The sequence below is a fragment of the Oryza brachyantha genome, chromosome 3, assembly GCF_000231095.2.
Source record: "Oryza brachyantha chromosome 3, ObraRS2, whole genome shotgun sequence".
NCBI classification, from domain to species: Eukaryota; Viridiplantae; Streptophyta; class Magnoliopsida; order Poales; family Poaceae; genus Oryza; species Oryza brachyantha.
Genome location: NC_023165.2, coordinates 8,514,148 through 8,532,684, shown reverse-complemented (window position 1 = coordinate 8,532,684; position 18,537 = coordinate 8,514,148). Strand labels below are relative to the sequence as shown.

Sequence of the window (18,537 nt, the reverse complement as noted above, 5' to 3'; positions counted from 1 at the left end):
CGGAGAGAATATTTTGTAGATATTGATTTGAAAACATACAGTAATATGCGGATGCGGAAAAGGGTATGATACCAACAATACTATTAATATATTTGTATACTACAATATACTCTTACACAATTGATAATGTTGCACAAGCTCATTGTAAAAACAAGTGGCCTCTCAATTTGTATTTATGGTTTTCGTGGAACTAATGATTTTTTTCATGACTTTAGTTCAGAAGGAGGATAGACGAATCCACTTGTGAGTAAGAGAGATAATCCAATTTTCTTAGTCTATGTAGCCACTATATTTTGTCCATTTGATACGAGTTAGTGGATCCAATCATCTACGCATCCAACCCTATAGGATATCCGTTGTAACCTAACTCTAAATTCTTGATTTTTGGGACGTTGTTATATGTTGATATGTTATATTTACAACTTATTATCAGTTAGTTGCTTGTGATTAAGTGACATTGTTATTACGTGCTTGTGATATGTTATCGTACCGTTGCTCATGGTACTGATGACTTAACATATTAATTGCCATATACATATTGTATTCAATAATTTTAGTCAGTTTCTAATCCTGAGTCCGTACTGGCTAAGTACCACATATGTCATCTAAATTAATCTGCTCTATATCCCCGCCTGGTTTATGATATGATATGACCACTATCCGTCTAAATTTGGTTTGTTTTCATCCCTAATCACATGATAACATGGAAGAAGGAGAAAATGGAGCCATATGTGTACTTTTGCCACAATATCATTTGGTTTAAGTTCATAGATATATACGTTGTGATTTGAATGTAAGTTTTGTAAAATAAATTATAATAAAAAACCGCAATGTCATTTTAAGTTAAGTTTTAAGTTTTAAATTTTGGCTTATAAGCATTAGAATAAGACAAAGTGTGGGCTCAAGCTTTTGTTTTTTTATATCCATATTAGTATTGGTAATTGCAAATCTGAAACATTATATTAGATCCGCCTAAAATGTTGATATTTTTGCTAATCGTCCTTTGTAGTGGATGATCATGTGAAAAAAATTGTTCTCCCTTCTCCTAGGGCTTGGTCCTCTTGATTATACTTCCAAATATTACCACAATGCCCGATGAAAATAGCAACTACAAAGTAATAAAAACAATGTCCATACATGTGACAACTACAGTAGGGCTATAAATACCCTTTATGACCGGCCGGGGAGCCATTAAATGTCTCCATGTCGCTCTGGTTGACGTGCAATACCAAGATCAGGGGGAGACCTAAAACAAAATATAGAGGGGTTCACCACACTTACTTTTTAGTGTTTTGAACCGAGTGGATTAGATTGAGAGGGGTGCATATAAGGTAAAAAAATATTAACTCTAACTAAAAAGTTTTTCTGGACCAGGTTCCTACGAACCCCCCACGATCACTGTAGCTCCATCCCCGCCAAGATGCCAATATATTTGATTGCAATCGTAGAGCAATTGTTTGCCAAGGCATCGATTCATACAACCTTCTTTGAATACTTGGTTGAGCCTATGTAGTCACCATTTGGTTTGCATTGGCAAGAACTTATAAAAACCTTGATAAAAGCTCAAGTGTGACTTTTGAGCCTCCACTACCAAGCAGTTGACAAAAGTGTGCATATTTTTGTGTATTTCCTTGTGTTTCTCCTAACCATGGCAGGAATTTATATGCAAATTGGAGATGAGTGTGCTCGACATCAACCTCTTCACCTTCATCAAGATATAAGGAGTCAACAGCATGCTGTGCATGAGATATGCGTCGATGTACTTGCTAAGGTTAAATCTACACTACCCTCTTTTGAACGAAATCATGATCCTCGTGCTTACATTAAATGAGAACTAGCAATGGAGAGAGAATTTAAAATGCATGACTTGTCTAAAAAATAAAAGATTATGCATTGACTTATCTAACAATCGCCAAAAGGGGAGGGTGACATGACTGAGATAATGCTCATGTTGGTTGAGAAGAAAGGTAAGAAGGATGCAATAGCTACATTGAGGATGTGAGCTAAACTAAGTGGTGCTGAAATTAATCATGGTGAGTATGCTCAATCTGAATTACACGTGTTAACTATTGATGCTACTAAAAAGCAATTATTAGTTGAACCTAATGTTAAAATTTCTTTGTCACAAGTTGATTTTATTGTTATTCCTCGTGATAAAGAATAATTGTGTGATAATGCTTCGCTTGTATCTATGTCACAACTAGTGAATAAACATGATATTTTTATTGATGATTCATTATGTATTGACTTCAACACGTTCTTCATGTTGCTAGTCAGAGAGAGGAACTTAAATTGTTATTTTCTTTAAATACTATAGGCTATTTTCCATTTGATGATATTTGTGAACTTGGTAGTTTAAAGGAGAAATTATTTGCTAAATCTAATTTTCCATGTCCAGCTAATATTATTATTTTTATTTGTGGCAAATATAATTGTGGAGTACTTTTTGTGCATATGGTTGGTATATGATCATAATTGTAACATTTGATAGATGTGCAAGAAAACAACACACTAGAGAGCATGGCACATCATGTGCTAGAGAGTTGTATTGTTAATCATGTTATCTCGACTTTGTGTCGTGTTGACTTAATGAAACAGATTGGTTCTAAAGATGGGAGTGACTGGGGGTGTTAGTGTTGATGCCATACACCATTGCAAGTGCACCAAGGGACCACTTGGATTCTAAAGAAGTGGAGTAAGATGAGACACTGAAGAAATTTATATATCCTATGATGATACTCTCTCCTAACCAGGTACATTTGTTTTATTGAAGGTTATTTCTATTTGTTAAAGAACTAATGATACTAACTGATGGTAGTTTATTTCATTGTTTTTCATATGTTGAAATTTATGACCAACACCATGCGCTACAAGAGGAGGAGGATATACAGAAACCAAAGATGTTTTTCTATGAATAAGAGGAGGATGACGTGACCATGGTATGTCTGGATATGACCAATGCTCACATGATCGGTCCTTGAACTTCTAAATCCAGTTTGGCCTTTGAAGAGCGGTCTGAATTCAAATGGCAGCCGAGTAAGCATACGTGCTATATTTTGCTCATGAGTACTTGATGGAAAGATCTTAGAACCATCTTTCCTATGAATATGGTATCATCTCAAAGTTTCATTTGTGCTAACCAAAAATGAAAAAGTAAGGTGCTATGTGACCTGTCTTGGTCTTATGGGCTTGTAATTTAATCTAGGACCCTAGCCTAAATGGGGCCCATGTGGTGCGTGCCGTAATTAGGTGAGCCACGATACTAGAACCCCTATGTCATTCTCCCACATTTTTAAATAGTTAGATGTCTTTTAGTGCTTTTTGGGTTTTGTTTAGATTAAAGTTTAGTCATTGATACGTTATCTTGTGTTTACTCGTGTTGGCTAGATTGCCTAGTTACTTGTCTATGAAACACCATCTTATCAAGTATTTCAATTTATTGTGAGAATTAATTCATAATTTACAATTCATATTGTATTTATCTTGTTCTTGTTTGGTTTTCTGTTTGATAGCAAGAATAAAGTTGATTTGAATCGGCAAAATCAATAACTCAAACTCAGGGATAAGTGTATCGATCCTAAAGGTGCAACATAATAACGTTTCATACTGTTGAAGTTGGGTCAATAACTTCTCTCTCAAATCCGAGTTATATTCAACTCAAAAAGATCTAACTACCCCTATTTATTTCACTATATTTTTGGTGTGCTGCAAAATCTTAGCCTACAGCTATCGCACATGTGACACATTGTTCAACATCTCTTTTCTACCTTAAAGTAGGCCACTATTTCTTGGGCACATGTTCTCTTTCATGCGACTCTTTAGCTTAAAATTTCTGGCAACATAAAACATCCATTCATATAAGACCTACGCCGCATTCGGCTGTGGCCTTGCTTACCCCGATTATCCTCTTTTTTCGTGCACACGCTTGCCAAACTGCTAAACGGTGTATTTTTTCCAAAAGCCATAGTAAGGCTAGAAAGTTGCCATTCTCCATCTATGTGACCATGTATCAGCTGTGCATCATGGAGTGTACGGTCTAGAGACGCATGACCTTATTTTTGACCGTAGAAGCATAAATGAAAACCGTTTATTAATGATTAAAAATAATTTGTCAACAACTTTGAAATTTAAGTTTTAGATTTTAAATTTAAGCTTATAAGCATTAGAATAAGAGAAAGAAAAAAGAGATATGTCATCCGTTCTCACTATAATCAAAAAAGAAAAAATAAAGTAGTTAAGTAAAATAAAAAAAATAATGCTACGATTTTCCGCGGTTTGCCAAAATACAGGAATTGTGTCACCAGAGACTGATTCATTCGCCTATTTTCTCTCAAAACAATATGAACCATCCGACTCATCGGCCACCTTCCTCGCTTCTCCCCAATACTCGTAGCCCACGCGTCCCCGCCGGCCGTGCCTCTTCTAGGCTCTGCCAGGTTCCCAACCCCAATCCCACCCACGTCGCACGCGAAAAGCGCGAATCCCCGCGACCCCGATCCCCATCCGCGATCGGAAATCGGCGCGGGCCGGTGGGGGTGCGCCGCGCTGCCATGGCGGAGTTCCAGGAGATGGCGGCGGAGGTGCCGCCGTCGCTGAAGGCAATTACGCTCACCCACGTCCGGTACCGCCGCGGGGACAAGCTCGGCCTCTTCCTCGCCTGGGTCTCCCTCGTGCCGGTCTTCATCAGCCTGGGTGGGTTCGTCTCCCACTTCCTCTTCCGCCGGGAGCTCCAGGGCATCTGCTTCGCCGCGGGCCTCCTCGTCTCCCAGTTCCTCAACGAGCTCATCAAGCACTCCGTCGCGCAGTCGCGCCCGTCCTACTGCGAGCTGCTCGAGGCCTGCGACTCCCACGGCTGGCCCTCCAGCCACTCGCAGTACACGTTCTTCTTCGCCACCTACCTCTCGCTCCTCACGCTCCGCCGATCCCCGGCGCGCCGGGTGGTCGCTGCGTTGGCCTGGCCGCTCGCGTTTCTCACCATGCTGTCCAGGGTGTATCTCGGGTACCACACCGTCGCGCAGGTGAGCGACCTTAATCCTGGATCCGATCTGATGGCGATGGAAATAGTGCTCTATTTTATAAATTGGCGCACTTCCTACCAGTGTTTCTGTCATACATTGGTGTTTGTTCATAATGACAAAATAATCTAAGAATAGTGCTTTATCATAATTCCTATCTCGTGTTCCCAGGGCAGCAACTAGATTCATTAGGTGTAAATTTTGCTTTCTTATGATTTGGAAAGGACACATCTGCCTTGTTTTTTGGTATGAAGATAGCTGCATTATGGTATAAATATAATGAAATTCTGACAAACATAATCGATATTACTGATTATGTGTTTTTATATGCATGACTGCGTGAGTGGCAATTCATGTGTTTACTTAATGTTAAAGGGAACGAATAGCAGTGTAGCACAATTTTATGGCTTGGTAAATGTTGCTAGATATATACATGTTGCTGCTGCAAAATATTGCTCTTCTGAGTCATCGGCGAAAACTTTGCACAACTTTTTTTTATACAGTTCTTTTTTCCTGCATTGTCAACCTGTTGCAAATCCTTGTTGATTGGAACTTAAAATGAATGTGTTGAGTATAAGGTTTGTAGAAACATTTTCAGGATGCTTTCTATCTTGCTATGCAGCTGCTAGGTTACATTTTTACAACCTTAACTCTAGTATAAACATGAATTGCTGCCAGAAACCAGCCATCTGTGAAAAAAGCCATGGAAAACTTAGGAAATCTGATAGTGTTTCAATTTCAGAGGATAAGAATCTTTGAAGCATAGTGTTCAAATGCTATCACTACAGTTCATGAGTCAACTTTACATGATGCTCCGCTGTTTTTCTAGAGACTTATGGTGCATATATGTACCTCATGGTCTGCTTCAATTCATCACGCACTTCTAATAATTCTCCTTGTTATGTCAATCATTTTGGAATGAATTTGCCTTATGGAGTCCTGCAGCAGTTGCATGTTGTGTATAAATGTCCCTTAAAATTGGGTGCTCCTTTCCAGCTGTTCTGCACAGTATACTTACTTAAATTGTATATGCTCTTTTGGCAGCATTGCTTATCTCTGCAGTCAAAACTCAAAAGACCTGGTGTTTGAAATAAAAGAGAGCATGCTGTTTGATTTCTTTTAATCTCAATTTGTTAAATTTATTAGGTATTTGCGGGAGCAATAGTGGGCCTTGTGTTTGGTGCTATCTGGTATTGGATCGTCAACACCATGCTTGTGGAATATTTTCCAATGATCGAGGAGAGTGCAATAGCGAGGTGGTTGTATATAAAGGATACTTCACACATTCCAGACGTACTCAAGTTTGAGTATGATAACGCGAGGGCAGCTAGGAGGAAAGTTGCTACTGATTGAGCAAGTAAGTCACATCAATTTATCATTTATCAAAGAGATTTTTTCTTTTTTCACTCATTGAAAAATATTGTCAGTCAATCTTTGTCTTAGTGTTTGGAAGTCTGAATATGCTTCTTGTTGAATCCAATTAAGCCTATTCTTGTCATGTCCAAATGAAACCATACAAGGTATTGACAGTTAAGATTGGTCTATTTATGCCCTTGAAAGATAAAGCCACTTACCTCGTCTCATTATCTCGCCAGTCCCAAACTGTTGCTCATGTTTCGCTCGTGTCAATGCAGTTTCGATTTGGATTACACTTCAGGGGATAAGATCTCGTCTGGCAAGATAGCTGTATCACTTATAGCTGCTGCATCTTCGTTACAAGGATGCCCATTGGAGTTTTGGCCCTTGTTCTTTTTGGCCATAAGCCATTTCTTTTTCAATTCTGACACTTGTTTTTCTCTTTTGAAAGTCTGGTGACAAACTGATACTTACGTGTAGAAATCGACTAGAGTGAACAAAACTGAATCCATCTGTCATTCAGTTTCCCGTGTATATCGTACCATTTGTTGTTGAGATGAGAATATCACAGATTGTGCGCACCTTTTTATTTTCGGAGTGGTCTTCTGACGAACATATCAAACACCTAATTGTTCGACCTATAGCTGATAAGACATGGAACTACTTATTAGCGACTAAAAAGGTAGTTTGTGAGCAAAACTTTTATATATTTAGGGGGTGATTTAAAACCAAACACTGAAAAAACTACAATAAAAATCCCTAAAAAACTAAGAAATTAATTCTAAAATTTAAAGTTTGGTATCCGCATTTAAAATTTAAACTTTATCTGGATATATTCACACACCGGTTCATTAATAAATCTAGAAAAAACTAAAACGTTGAGAAGTACTGTAAACATAAAGAAACGATGAGGGTATGCGCTTAGGAGGTCGAAAGGAAGGGAATCATCTCTCGGAACCATGAAACAACATACTACAATTAACATTCAAAACACGGTTTTTTTTCTCAATATCAGCCAAAATTGAATTGCTTCCCATTCCACGCTAGGCTTAGATATCTTTCAGATGGCTCAAATGGCTTGACATACAGTAAGCTGCATAGCCAGAGGCGTGTATACACTCATTCAGAACCCGCAAAATCACAGGAAGAAAAATGATAAACATCATACACATCCATTTTCCTGTCTCTAAAAATCTTGGCAAGCTGCAAAGCACATGCGACGTGAAGCGCGTAGAACTATGATTCTATACTTGCCAGAATTGTCTGATTAGAAGTGACATCAGGAGTACTGCCGGAGGGGCCTTGTTTCCTTTCTGCCTGTAATGATCGACACAGAGATTCCAGCTTCTCCTTTTGATTCTTGAACTTATCTAATTGCTTCTTCATTAATTCACGCTGCATAGGAACCAAAAACAAGGGTTCGATTAAGCACATGCAAGAACGACCTGCACAAGATATTCCATTTTGCATGTAAAAAGTACATGGAAGGTTTTGACATTACCTCCTCAATCAACTTCACAAGAGCAACATCAGAATTTTCACATTTTCCCTTCAAGAATTCATTCTCCTTCTTTAGATCCTTTATAAGCTTCACCATCTAATGCAAAAGATCATATTAGATTTTTTTATTCTTGTGGACAAACATCTGATAACTAAGAATAGAACAATATTGTGCATGACAATGAGTACAAGATGTATAACTCAATACCTTTTCCATCTCCTGCTTGTATGTCTCAAAGACTTCATTGCTTTTAGTGAGGGCATCCTATAAGGTAAAGTAGACATTTTAATTTTTTTTATACAAGGCAGTGATATCCACAATTAAAATGGAGAAACTGTTAGAAAAATTGCATAGACAAATGCAAATGGAAAACCACCATGAGGTATATACATTGCTCATTACGAGAATGGCCTCATCAGCAAAAGTACCTGAAACTGCTGAAATCTTTCTCCATCAGCAGCTAGCTGCAACCTTAGATTCTTCTCAGTAGCCATAAGTTGAGAAACTTGATCAGCATATAGCTGCATTTGGGTTTGTTCATGAGCTGCTTTCTCTTGATGCTGTTGCATTTTCAGATCTGCAAGCTCAAGTTCCAGCATCTTCTCTTTCAACTATAGAAATATAACACAAGCCAAAGAATGACACAAGTTCACCACAAGAAATAATATATTAAGTTAGGATAAACCCTAAAATAGTCGTACAGATATACTAGATACTCAGAGCTATAATTGATATGTCACAAATAGCATACCTGATGGGCATATTTCTGCTGTGTGACATTATATTGATCTGCAAGGTCTTTGAGTTTACTTCTCAGCCTACAAAGGTAACAGCTACCAATGGTTATCGATATTACAAAAAATCAAAGGAATTTAAACATAAACCCATAGTAGAATAAGACTATCATAAGTGTAATGATGTTGGCAACAAATTCATTTCACTTGATGAATATGCTTAAGTTCAGCGTCTTACAAATTATTCTCTTCTAACTGAGCAATGCAATCATTTTTCTGCTCCTCAAGCTTGACGCTCACATCCTATAAATATCGTGGATATTCTGAATAGTAAGAGCTCAATAGCAAACATGCAAACAGACAAAATCAAGAACACTAGTCTATCTTTTCTGAACCACTATCATATGGAATATATTGACCTTTATAGCATCGTTGAATTTGTCAGATAACTCCATTCGCATATTCTGTCCATCTGTTGACACCCTTCGGCACTCTTCCTGAGACATCAATGCTAAAAGTTACTATAGTTGCACAAAAGTGAAAACAAATAGACACACTTCAAAACTCAAAACACTCGATACATACCTTTAGCATTTTGTTTTGACGCTGAAACTCCCTACAAAGAGATTCTAGTTTTTCTTTAACTGCAATGGCTGCAAGAAACCAAACATTACACAAGTTAGTCCAAAGAATTCTAGAAGAATCATGTGGCATGTGCATACCAGTGTCCCCCTTGGCAACCAACTTGTCTGCCTTGGGTGTTGAGACGCTTGGTCCTAGTCTGCCACCATGTCAGCGCCTAGTGCCAAGGGAAACACCGGCACATACAAGAGATGAAACACAAAGTAGTCGAGATGTATGTGATATTTAATGATAAGGAATTATTAGTTCCAGTTAAACAATGGTCTAGTAAAAAGACTTTAAATTAGAACTGGTTACTGGTTAAGATGAGTTGCACATCAGAAGATATTTATCCAGCCAATGTACAGTTGTGTTATTTAAACAGTAAAAATTTGGGTGAAACACCAAGGGGTCTCTACACTAGATTAAACTGTTGGAAACAGGACATGATGTAAATACACAGGAAAGAAGCTTGCCTGCATCCCTCTCTGCTACCACTTTGTGGTACGCCTGTGCAAGTTCAAATAGCTCCCTGTCCTTCTCTACCTTGCTCTTCTTCACGACCTTGCGCTTCTGCTCACCGCTTCCCTACAAAGTCAAGCACATCAATTCTCGTTTAGCAAGCACTAATCCTTCCTATCAAAACCGATACAGCTAGCAAGCATTAATTCTTCCTATCAAAACCAGTACAGCACAGAGAGGCATGTCGAAAGCCTATGAATCTCAGCATTGACAACCTTTTGATCGGCCAGAGATTCCTCCTGCTCCACCACACGGCTCTCCTTCGAGGACTCTTTAGCATCTGCAACAGGAACAGCTAAATCTCCTAAATCAGGTGCTACATTTTACTCCGAACTGCAGCATGTGAGGGAGAGGGTGAGAGGGATCACCTCCTGCGTCGCCGGCGGGTTCACCGAGAGCGCGGCCCGGTTCCGAAGCGGAGCCCACCGTGAGGCTCTGCAGCGCGTCGGCGGCCGAGTAAACGTCCAGCGCGTCTCTCTCCTCTGCTGCGACGGAGTCTGGGGTCGAGGGAGCGCCTAGGGTTTCGTCGCCCCCGCCAACGCGGCCCACGGTGGCGGCGGCTTGATCGGGGCCGAGGGAGTGGCTCGGGGAATCACCGGCTTCGGCGGGAGAAGGTGCCTGGTCGGCGGCGGAGCTCTCCACGAAGCCGTCGGGGAGCGAGTCGGCCTCCGGGAGGCGCGTCGCCGGCGAGCCTTCCATTGGTGTCTGCCTATGCGGGAGAAGAGGGATCTCCTTTCCTTTCCCTTCCCTTCGTCTTGTTTTTCTTTCGTGTTCCGAGGACAAGCATTTGCAAGAGGGAGAAGAGACCGTGCTAGTAAAATGTTCGTTATTACTCTGTAAAATGATAGGTCAGCCATAAACCATACTCTCTTATGGGCTGTTGGATCCAGGACTATTTCAGTCACTCGTCACATTGGATCGGAAGCTTGAATGTTAATTATAAATATTAAATATAGACTGATAAAAAAATTAATTGTATAAATAAATGTTATTTCGTTAGATAAATTTTTTAAGCCTAATTAATACACGATTAGCAAATGTTTAATGTAGCATCACATTCGTTAATCATGAACTAATTAGGCTCAATAGATTCGTCTCGTAAAATAATCCATAGTATGGAGTGGATTTTATTAATAGTCTATATTTAATACTTCTAATCAGGGTTTGTAAAACCGCGAAAACCGCGGCGGTTACCGCGGTAACCGTGCTCTCCACGGAGGAACGGTTTGGTAAGCTGCGGTAACAGAGTTTAAATTTGAGGAGAATTTAAAAAAATTGAGAAAATTTAATGAAAAAAATATATGTGGTATATGTTGATATATAGTGTAGTTTTGTCAAAGAAATTAATGAAAAAATTATTTCCAACGTAATTAAAAATCATAAACAAGTATGCCAGGAAAAAAATTACAAAATAGCCTATTGCAAGTAATATTTCATAGGAAGATGGTCAAGAATATTTTGTGTTGAGTCATTATTAATTTACACTAAACATTAGGGTACATAATGTTGAAATACAAATGTACCACGATGGATATATGGAAAATATGTATAGAGAAAAATTATACATGCATCTTAGTACGTACATAATAGTTTTATTCGTAATAATGGGTAGTAGGTATAGTTGTGACGCATGGAGTGAATTATTTGGTGAAGGGTGATATACCGGTGTATGTTTGTATGTTTCAATATTAAGAATTTAGAAAACGTCATGTGAAAGTTTTCTTATTTTTCCTATAACATATCCTATTGTCATAAATATAGTCACAAAATATTTTCTTATTTTTCATGTATTTTTTAGATTTTTAAAGTTTTTTTTCATTTGACATCACACCCGCGGTCTCCTCGCGGTAACCATGGTTTCGGCTACAAAAATCGCGCGGTAAGCCGCGGTAACCGCCGTTCTCATGTGTTCTTGCAGCAAGTAGGTACCCCCGGTTTTCGTGGCTTACCGTAACCGCGTTTAAATTCAAATTTTTTGGATTCAAATTCATCCCGGTTTTTGCGGTTACCGTGCAAGATCCGCGGGAGCGCGGTACCACGGTTTTGACGGCTTGCGCGGTAAGGGAAACCCTGCTTCTAATTAGTGTCCAAATATTCAATGTGACATAGACTTAAAAAAAAGTAGACGGGAAAACAGACACTTAGTCCCTCTGTCCTAAGATGCAAGTATTTTTAATTTTAGAATTTGACACTTCTCACAATATATCCAAAAATCTTTTAAATTTACCCATGTCTACCCTCACACCTCCATGTTCATTTATTAAGGGTATAGTAGTTTTTTCTTCAAATCAATCTTACATCTCCACATTTTCAGTAGTGTTTATGCCAATATACCAAATTTAAATTTTTAACTAAATTTAGAGTTAATTTGAGGATTCTTCCACCGAAATTTATTTTTAGCATTGATTTTTAAATTACAATTATTGTTTGCAAATATATTGTTTGGTTTATCTTATGAAAAAGCTAAATAAGCATCCGCTTAGTTCTGACTAAATAACGTAATATAGTTAGTAGGTTTTTCTAATTTGATTCTATTTGAGACAGAGTAAGCTAACAAGGATTGAAGTATTGAAGGCTATCATGCTCATCTTTTGGCTTATTGGTAGAAAATGTCAAACAATATATTTACAAATAGAAAATAATTTATAGATAAAACTTTTACATATATATTATTATCAATCTATAAACAAAGACTATACAATAAAATATAATGAAAAGACCTTAAAATCAACTTCAAATTTAAAATTGAAAATTTAAATTTTGAATTATAAGCATATGCAAAAGCGAGATGATGCCCTTATATTAATACAATGTCAACCTAAAATCCTCACGTATATTAATACATTGTTAGTTACTATTGGATATTGTGTTTTGATATGGATAAAAGAAAATATCTTTTCATACAAAATGTTATCCATCTGTTTTTTATAGAGAATGCTACCCTTAATTTGATTTTGTATGTTGCTATCAAATTAAATTTGATTAAAGAAGTTCAAATATAATTCACAGCATGATGGGATGGCATATTACCGACAATGTGAACTTTTAAAAGGAGTATTAATTTATTTATTACGGTTGCTTCCACTAAAATTGGAATCGGCCACCCCAACTTTTTTTTTACGCTTACAAGTCAAAATTTGAATTTTTCAACCTTAAAGTTAGAGTTATTTTGAGGTTTTCTCACCGTAGTTTATTTTTTAATATTGGCTTCTAGATTGTTGAGAATATATATATATATATATATATATATATATATATATATATAAGTTTTATTCATAAATTATTATTTTTAAAATATACCGTTTGTTTTTTTATAAAAAGCCAAACAATCACCGCCGGCATATCCACACATCCACTTTTTAGGACTGAAGATACTGAAAATGTCAAGCTATTTTACTCACAAATAGAATCCAGTTGGTCGGATGGTTCATTCTGTTTCTACTTACGTCAATGGGTCACCAAAATACACCAGATATTTGCAGAAATCAATTCTTGATTTTGACAAGTATACAAAACTAGCACTTGGAAGCGTTTAGTGGAGGTAACCGCACAAGCACGCGTCCACGAGTAACATTGGAAACCATCTTTATGGGTTTGCAGCAAAAAAAAAACGGCCATTGCGAAGTAGCAGTAGAACCTGAAGTTTCCGCTTGGTTTTTGCTGTTAATGGTGCCCTGCTCCACTAGAGCCTCTGAACTCTCGCTGATCATGAAAAAAATTGAAGGGTTCAACCACCGACTTGTTTGGCTGTATCCTGCTGTTCCTCTCGGGTCTGTAGGATCTGTGGCAGAGGAGCAGTGATTTTGATCATCTGCAATGAAAGCTACGATAAGTGTAAGCTAAGCAAGGAAGGGAGCAAATACAATGATGCCAGTGAGGACGCAACAAATAAAGGTTACTTTTAGGTTTCTGGATCTGGAGCTAATTTTTGAGCGTTAAGAATGTTTATTATTAAGAATTATCTTCGTTATATATTGATTTGATTTAAACAGCAGCTGACTGCACAACTCATTCTGTCAGCATAATAGACAAATTCTCAGCGTGTACAATTTCCACCATGTTGAATAACATTTCCCAGTTGCTGAATTCAGCCCATAGTTAATATAGGAACAAGCCGTACTTCCCCCTTTTTTTTACAACTTAACGAGGCTCATTCTTCTATTCCGACAAACCTGGGCCCACTATCATATTATAATACTTTCTTTCCAGCAATAAATCATTGAATATGTAAATTTATTTCCCCTAAGATGTATGGATTTAACCCCATTTTCTGGGATTGAAAACTACTGTACAAGTCAGGTGGAGAATAGCGCCCAAATTCAATCATTCATTTTACTCGCAAAAAAATCATTCATTTTCCAGTACCTCATTTGTAGTTGGATGACAGAGAACTAGCCAATGTGCATGTAGATGGTACCCACAATCTCCAGGAACAGGCTGCAAAGGTCTCTCGTAACCTCTAACAAGTGCAAGAAAGTGAGTTAAACTAAATGCAGAGATATAAATTCTTGTGCAAATCTTAAACAAATGCATCAAGTGTACTGACTTTAGCAAAATGGAAGATGAAGGAATTACCCATCATATGCAAAAGAATCATCTGTACTGCTAGATTCCAGTTCATCAAATTTTGGCTGCCCACCAATGCCATATAGAGGGTCATCTGTTCATGAATTCAAGAACAGAAAAGATCGCATGAGAAATCCTTCATGACTGTCCAAATTCTATATGTTTATTTAAATGAATCTATGTCTATCATAGGTTTTGATCATAAGTTTAATAATATCCAATAAACTTTCCTCCAGAGCTGGAGGTCAATTCTTCAAGTACTATTTTGAGGAGCGCAGAAATCCAACAGGTGTCTTTCTGACAACATGGACCTTCCAAGAGAAATTCAACAAGCAACAGAATTACCTACAAGGGGATGCCCAATGCATGCAAGGTGTATCCTAATTTGGTGTGGCCGTCCTGAATGAATTTCAACCTACATCAATCAACGAAAGAAATATCACAGATGAAAACACCCAAGATGACAAAGAAAATATGCAATATTTTTTGACAGTATATGCAATCAATCAGCATGGAGAGAATACTACAGATGTTTCTGAATAGAGACTTCGAGAGTAACATATTACCTGGACCAATGTTTGATTACGGTGTTCAAGTCTCTCAAGAACACTCACTTTGCTCATTGCTGGTTTCCCTAAAAAAAAATTAATGATCAATGCTTTCGTCAATATGAACTGCATCATCCGAAGTACTAAGCTTATCATTTACTCCTTATTTTCTTTTTCATCAATTTAATGTTAGACCAGTAACGTAGTAGTGAATAACCTGAGGAACATGCTGCATAAAGCCCCTCTGCAACACCAGGATAATGAACTAATCCTATTGGTTGGGTAATCATAACCTACAAGGCATTGAAAATAAATTATGCCATGTATACACAACAATACGACATATGACTGACTGGGAGGAACAAATGGTCACAAACAATAGAAGTACGAATATAGCATACTGAATAAAACAGAATTCAACTTATTCAAAATTTGGAATTATGTGGGTAAGATTAGGAGAATTTGTTCGTCTTCCAACTCCTTTAGAGTGACATACTATCCATTTTCCACCCATGTCTCTCATATGTGGCCCTAGGGACCCATGTGTTATATAGACAGGGGGGGTTGCAAAAATGCTGAAATGTCCTCTAAGTGATGACAAACGATCAATTTCCCACAACAAAAATGAGGGGAAAAGATCAATACCTCATCATTTTCAAGGATACCAGTTACTAGTGCTCGATAAAACTTTGAAATTTTCCGCACTTTGCACATGTCTGTTTCATCCCTATAAATAAAGTTACTTAACTTAACAGTATTGGAGATGAAAAACTAGCAAGAGAAGTTTTTTGAATTATAAAAAGAGTAGTTTTACACCTGCTCTTTCCAGCATTTGTAGTGCCTTCAGCAAAATAAGCTGCAAGCCGAGCTTTGGCCAGCTTAGTTTTGGCACAAAGCAGTAAACCTAACATACAACACACAGATTTTGAGATATAAAGTCATCAAAAGCTAAAGTGCAAAAATCCATAAACCCTGATAAGTCACCTGTCATTTCATTTTTGTCTCACCTATCTCTTTTCTATTCTACTTTGCCCAAATTAAGTATGCAAATACCACCTCATGACGCAAGTTCATGCTATTTCCCAATGTTGCTGTTATTCGGCGCTTGTCATTGATATTGATACGCTGTTTCAATTGTTTCAGTGACTGCAGTGCTTATACTACATGATTTGAGTACTGAAACATTAAACTGGAAAGATATGCGAACAAGGGGTTGGGGGTTATGGATATAACCCAAAGCTAGAACTGAAAAGGATAGAGGAAATCATACGAGCTCGTGCAGTTGTGCTGATTCTCAGTAGTAAGCAAATTATTTTTCTGCAATTAGCATTTCTCTGCAGAAGTGTTGTAATATCAGTGGAATAAGATCTATGAGAAGCACTTTACTTTAGGTTCGGTCTCTTCTGAGAAATTAGTTTGGTGTTGAGGAAAATTGGTTTTAATGCCATGGAACATAAGAGACTACATCCGGTGTCAACCCTTGATCTATCATTCTCTTAAATATATCAACTGCGGCAGATGTTTCAGCTGCCCCTAGAACATGCAAGAAGCACGGCATTCCACTCTCTGCTCCCAGGCTTCAAGCCCTTGTCTTGCATCTTATCAAGCAACCTAGCACCCCACCTCCAAATGCCCCTTCTCTTTGCAGCATTGAGTAGAATATTGAAATGTGACATGATCAGCTCATATGACAAGTTATTCGGTTTGGGCCCTTTGTCCAACAAATCCTCATAGATCTCAAGAGCTGCCCACCACTTCTTAGACTTCCCCATCAACCAAATTAGATGGTTGCACACCGACAAGCTGATCACGCCATCACCACGCTCGCGGATCCTTTGATACAGCTCCTTGGCAATTGCCCAGGGATAATTAATATTTTTTTAGATTAGACCCCTAGTTTGATGGTCAATGAACAAAAAGTTAAATCTGCTAGAACTCAACTGGGTACCAGTGCTCCAATGTTTAGCATGACTGAAACAAAAACAAAGGAACAAACCTGATGTTCCCCTTCCTAATCGATGAACAGGTACAGGGTGTGATTGCACATCTTTTTGCTTTGAGCAGAATGATGAAGGAATTTTCCAGTCTTTCATTTGAAGCTGTGCTAAAACAGTACGCTGCTGGAAGAGTCCTTTAGGAAGAACTTGCAAACCAGAAGGCTTATTAAGGGCTATCTGAAAAAAATATTCATGACTCAAGATTATTTTTGTGGACGATTGATGTTGGCTGTTCACAAGTCAACTAAGATATTAATACTTTGAGGTCTAACATTTTCATTTACAAGCCATAGACAAGTAACCTTATTCTTGTTTTGTATGCCAAAACCATACAGTATTTTAAATTTTGAACTTGCAAATCAGCTAGGATTATTAAACACCGAATAAAGGGAAAGGAATGTCTCAAAAAGTCTACCACACATACTTAGCAAGGATGTTACTTTCATTTTGCATACCATGTCATCATCCTCATAAAGTACGCCAAGTAAATGTGGTGCAAAGGGCTCCTGCCATGGTAAGCGATGATATATCAACTTAGAACCCTGCCTGCAAAACAGAGCATCATAACAACATGGCCTTCGTTCATAAAATAAAACAATGCATTGCAAAAGAAGATAACAAGCAAGAACCATATCAGTACAATCAGTACAAATCAGAAAACAGAGGTACCGGAGAGTCATATCTGGATCAGTGACAACTTCACCATCTACTGTTATCTGAAAAAAAAATACAAAAATAGTCCAAAACTTTATCATTTACCTATACATGTTAAATGAATGTTCATATAGACACAATAGCTTTAAGACAAATATAAAAGTTGGTGGCCTGTATCAAACAGATGCATGCATCTTCATTGTAAAACTAAGGTAATTATATATAGATAATACCGAGAAACTTCTTCTTATTAGGAATTTAACTCAGCCAGTTATATAGCACATAATGCAAAAAAAAAATGTTACATAAGCAATTTAGCTAGTACTCCGTACTAGCTAATCTATTAGATGATCTACCTGCCCGTTACGAATCCTCTTAATCCACCTGCAAAGCGCACCAATACCATTGAATCAGCACTATATCCCAGTGAAACCAGATTTACAAGGGAAATGAAACGGCTAGCCTCTGTGGCCAACTCCATCTGATCACGAAGATTTGAAGACAAGCGTGCTTGTTACCCTGGCAACGGTGCGGAGCTCTTGTAGGTGGTGGAGTAGAACTCAATCAGTGTCATGGTGGCGCCTGCATCTACTTGCACATAAAAAGAAAAGAGAAGAAGTGCTGTACTGAACTGAAGGAAGAGGGCGGAGGCAGAGAAGCGCTGAACAAGGCGGCGGGCAGGGAAAGCGTACCGGCACATCGGAACGTGTCGGTGTAGGAGATCCCTTCGTTGAACTCCGGCCATGGCCTCCCGAACGAGCAGGGCGCCCGTGGCGGCGGGGCCTCTTCCGCCGGAATTTCTCCCGTGGTGGCGGCGGCCATCGCGTCGGGGGAGCGACGAGAAGTGGGTACAATTGCAATTTGGTCCACAGCATTTTGTATTTTCAATATCCCTACGGGAAACTGGGCGACCTGGAACGTCGATTGGCCATCTTACGGCTGACATGACCAAACTGGACATGCCACTACGACTCTCTGATACAAATTGGAGAGAGGAACTTGAAATTTGCAAGTATTTGGAAC

General features: G+C 38.3%; 3 protein-coding genes across 11 annotated transcripts; 1 reads left to right on the top strand and 2 right to left on the bottom strand.

Moving 5' to 3' along the window:
- Positions 1-4,417: 4,417 nt before the first annotated feature.
- On the top strand, positions 4,418-6,939 carry LOC102705513 (lipid phosphate phosphatase gamma). Its single transcript, XM_006649838.3, has 3 exons — positions 4,418-5,018; positions 6,162-6,372; positions 6,650-6,939. The coding sequence occupies exons 1-2, from the start codon at positions 4,551-4,553 to the stop codon at positions 6,366-6,368; spliced, it is 675 nt and encodes a 224-aa protein (XP_006649901.1). The 5' UTR covers positions 4,418-4,550; the 3' UTR covers positions 6,369-6,372; positions 6,650-6,939.
- Positions 6,940-7,385: 446 nt separating this feature from the next.
- Positions 7,386-10,546, bottom strand: LOC102705233 (beta-taxilin). 2 transcript variants are annotated; one of them, XM_015835560.2, is made up of 11 exons: positions 10,118-10,546; positions 9,965-10,044; positions 9,704-9,815; positions 9,192-9,259; positions 9,026-9,103; positions 8,845-8,909; positions 8,624-8,690; positions 8,301-8,483; positions 8,080-8,136; positions 7,873-7,968; positions 7,386-7,766 (listed from the first exon to the last, which is right to left on the bottom strand). In XM_015835560.2, the coding sequence occupies exons 1-11, from the start codon at positions 10,446-10,448 to the stop codon at positions 7,608-7,610; spliced, it is 1,296 nt and encodes a 431-aa protein (XP_015691046.1). In that variant the 5' UTR covers positions 10,449-10,546; the 3' UTR covers positions 7,386-7,607. The 2 variants fall into 2 exon arrangements, with proteins under 2 accessions (XP_015691046.1, XP_006649900.1); XM_006649837.3 differs by having other exon boundaries at positions 9,965-10,029.
- A 2,575-nt stretch (positions 10,547-13,121) lies between these two features.
- On the bottom strand, positions 13,122-18,354 carry LOC102714362 (RNA pseudouridine synthase 5). 8 transcript variants are annotated; one of them, XM_015835561.2, is made up of 14 exons: positions 18,207-18,354; positions 18,033-18,102; positions 17,871-17,898; positions 17,530-17,576; positions 17,316-17,406; positions 16,860-17,037; positions 15,680-15,767; positions 15,509-15,590; positions 15,081-15,156; positions 14,882-14,949; positions 14,661-14,730; positions 14,325-14,409; positions 14,115-14,208; positions 13,122-13,572 (listed from the first exon to the last, which is right to left on the bottom strand). In XM_015835561.2, the coding sequence occupies exons 1-14, from the start codon at positions 18,334-18,336 to the stop codon at positions 13,477-13,479; spliced, it is 1,203 nt and encodes a 400-aa protein (XP_015691047.1). In that variant the 5' UTR covers positions 18,337-18,354; the 3' UTR covers positions 13,122-13,476. The 8 variants fall into 8 exon arrangements, with proteins under 8 accessions (XP_015691047.1, XP_006651272.1, XP_040377978.1 ...); XM_006651209.3 differs by having other exon boundaries at positions 13,122-13,560; XM_040522044.1 differs by having other exon boundaries at positions 17,316-17,576.
- Positions 18,355-18,537: the final 183 nt, after the last annotated feature.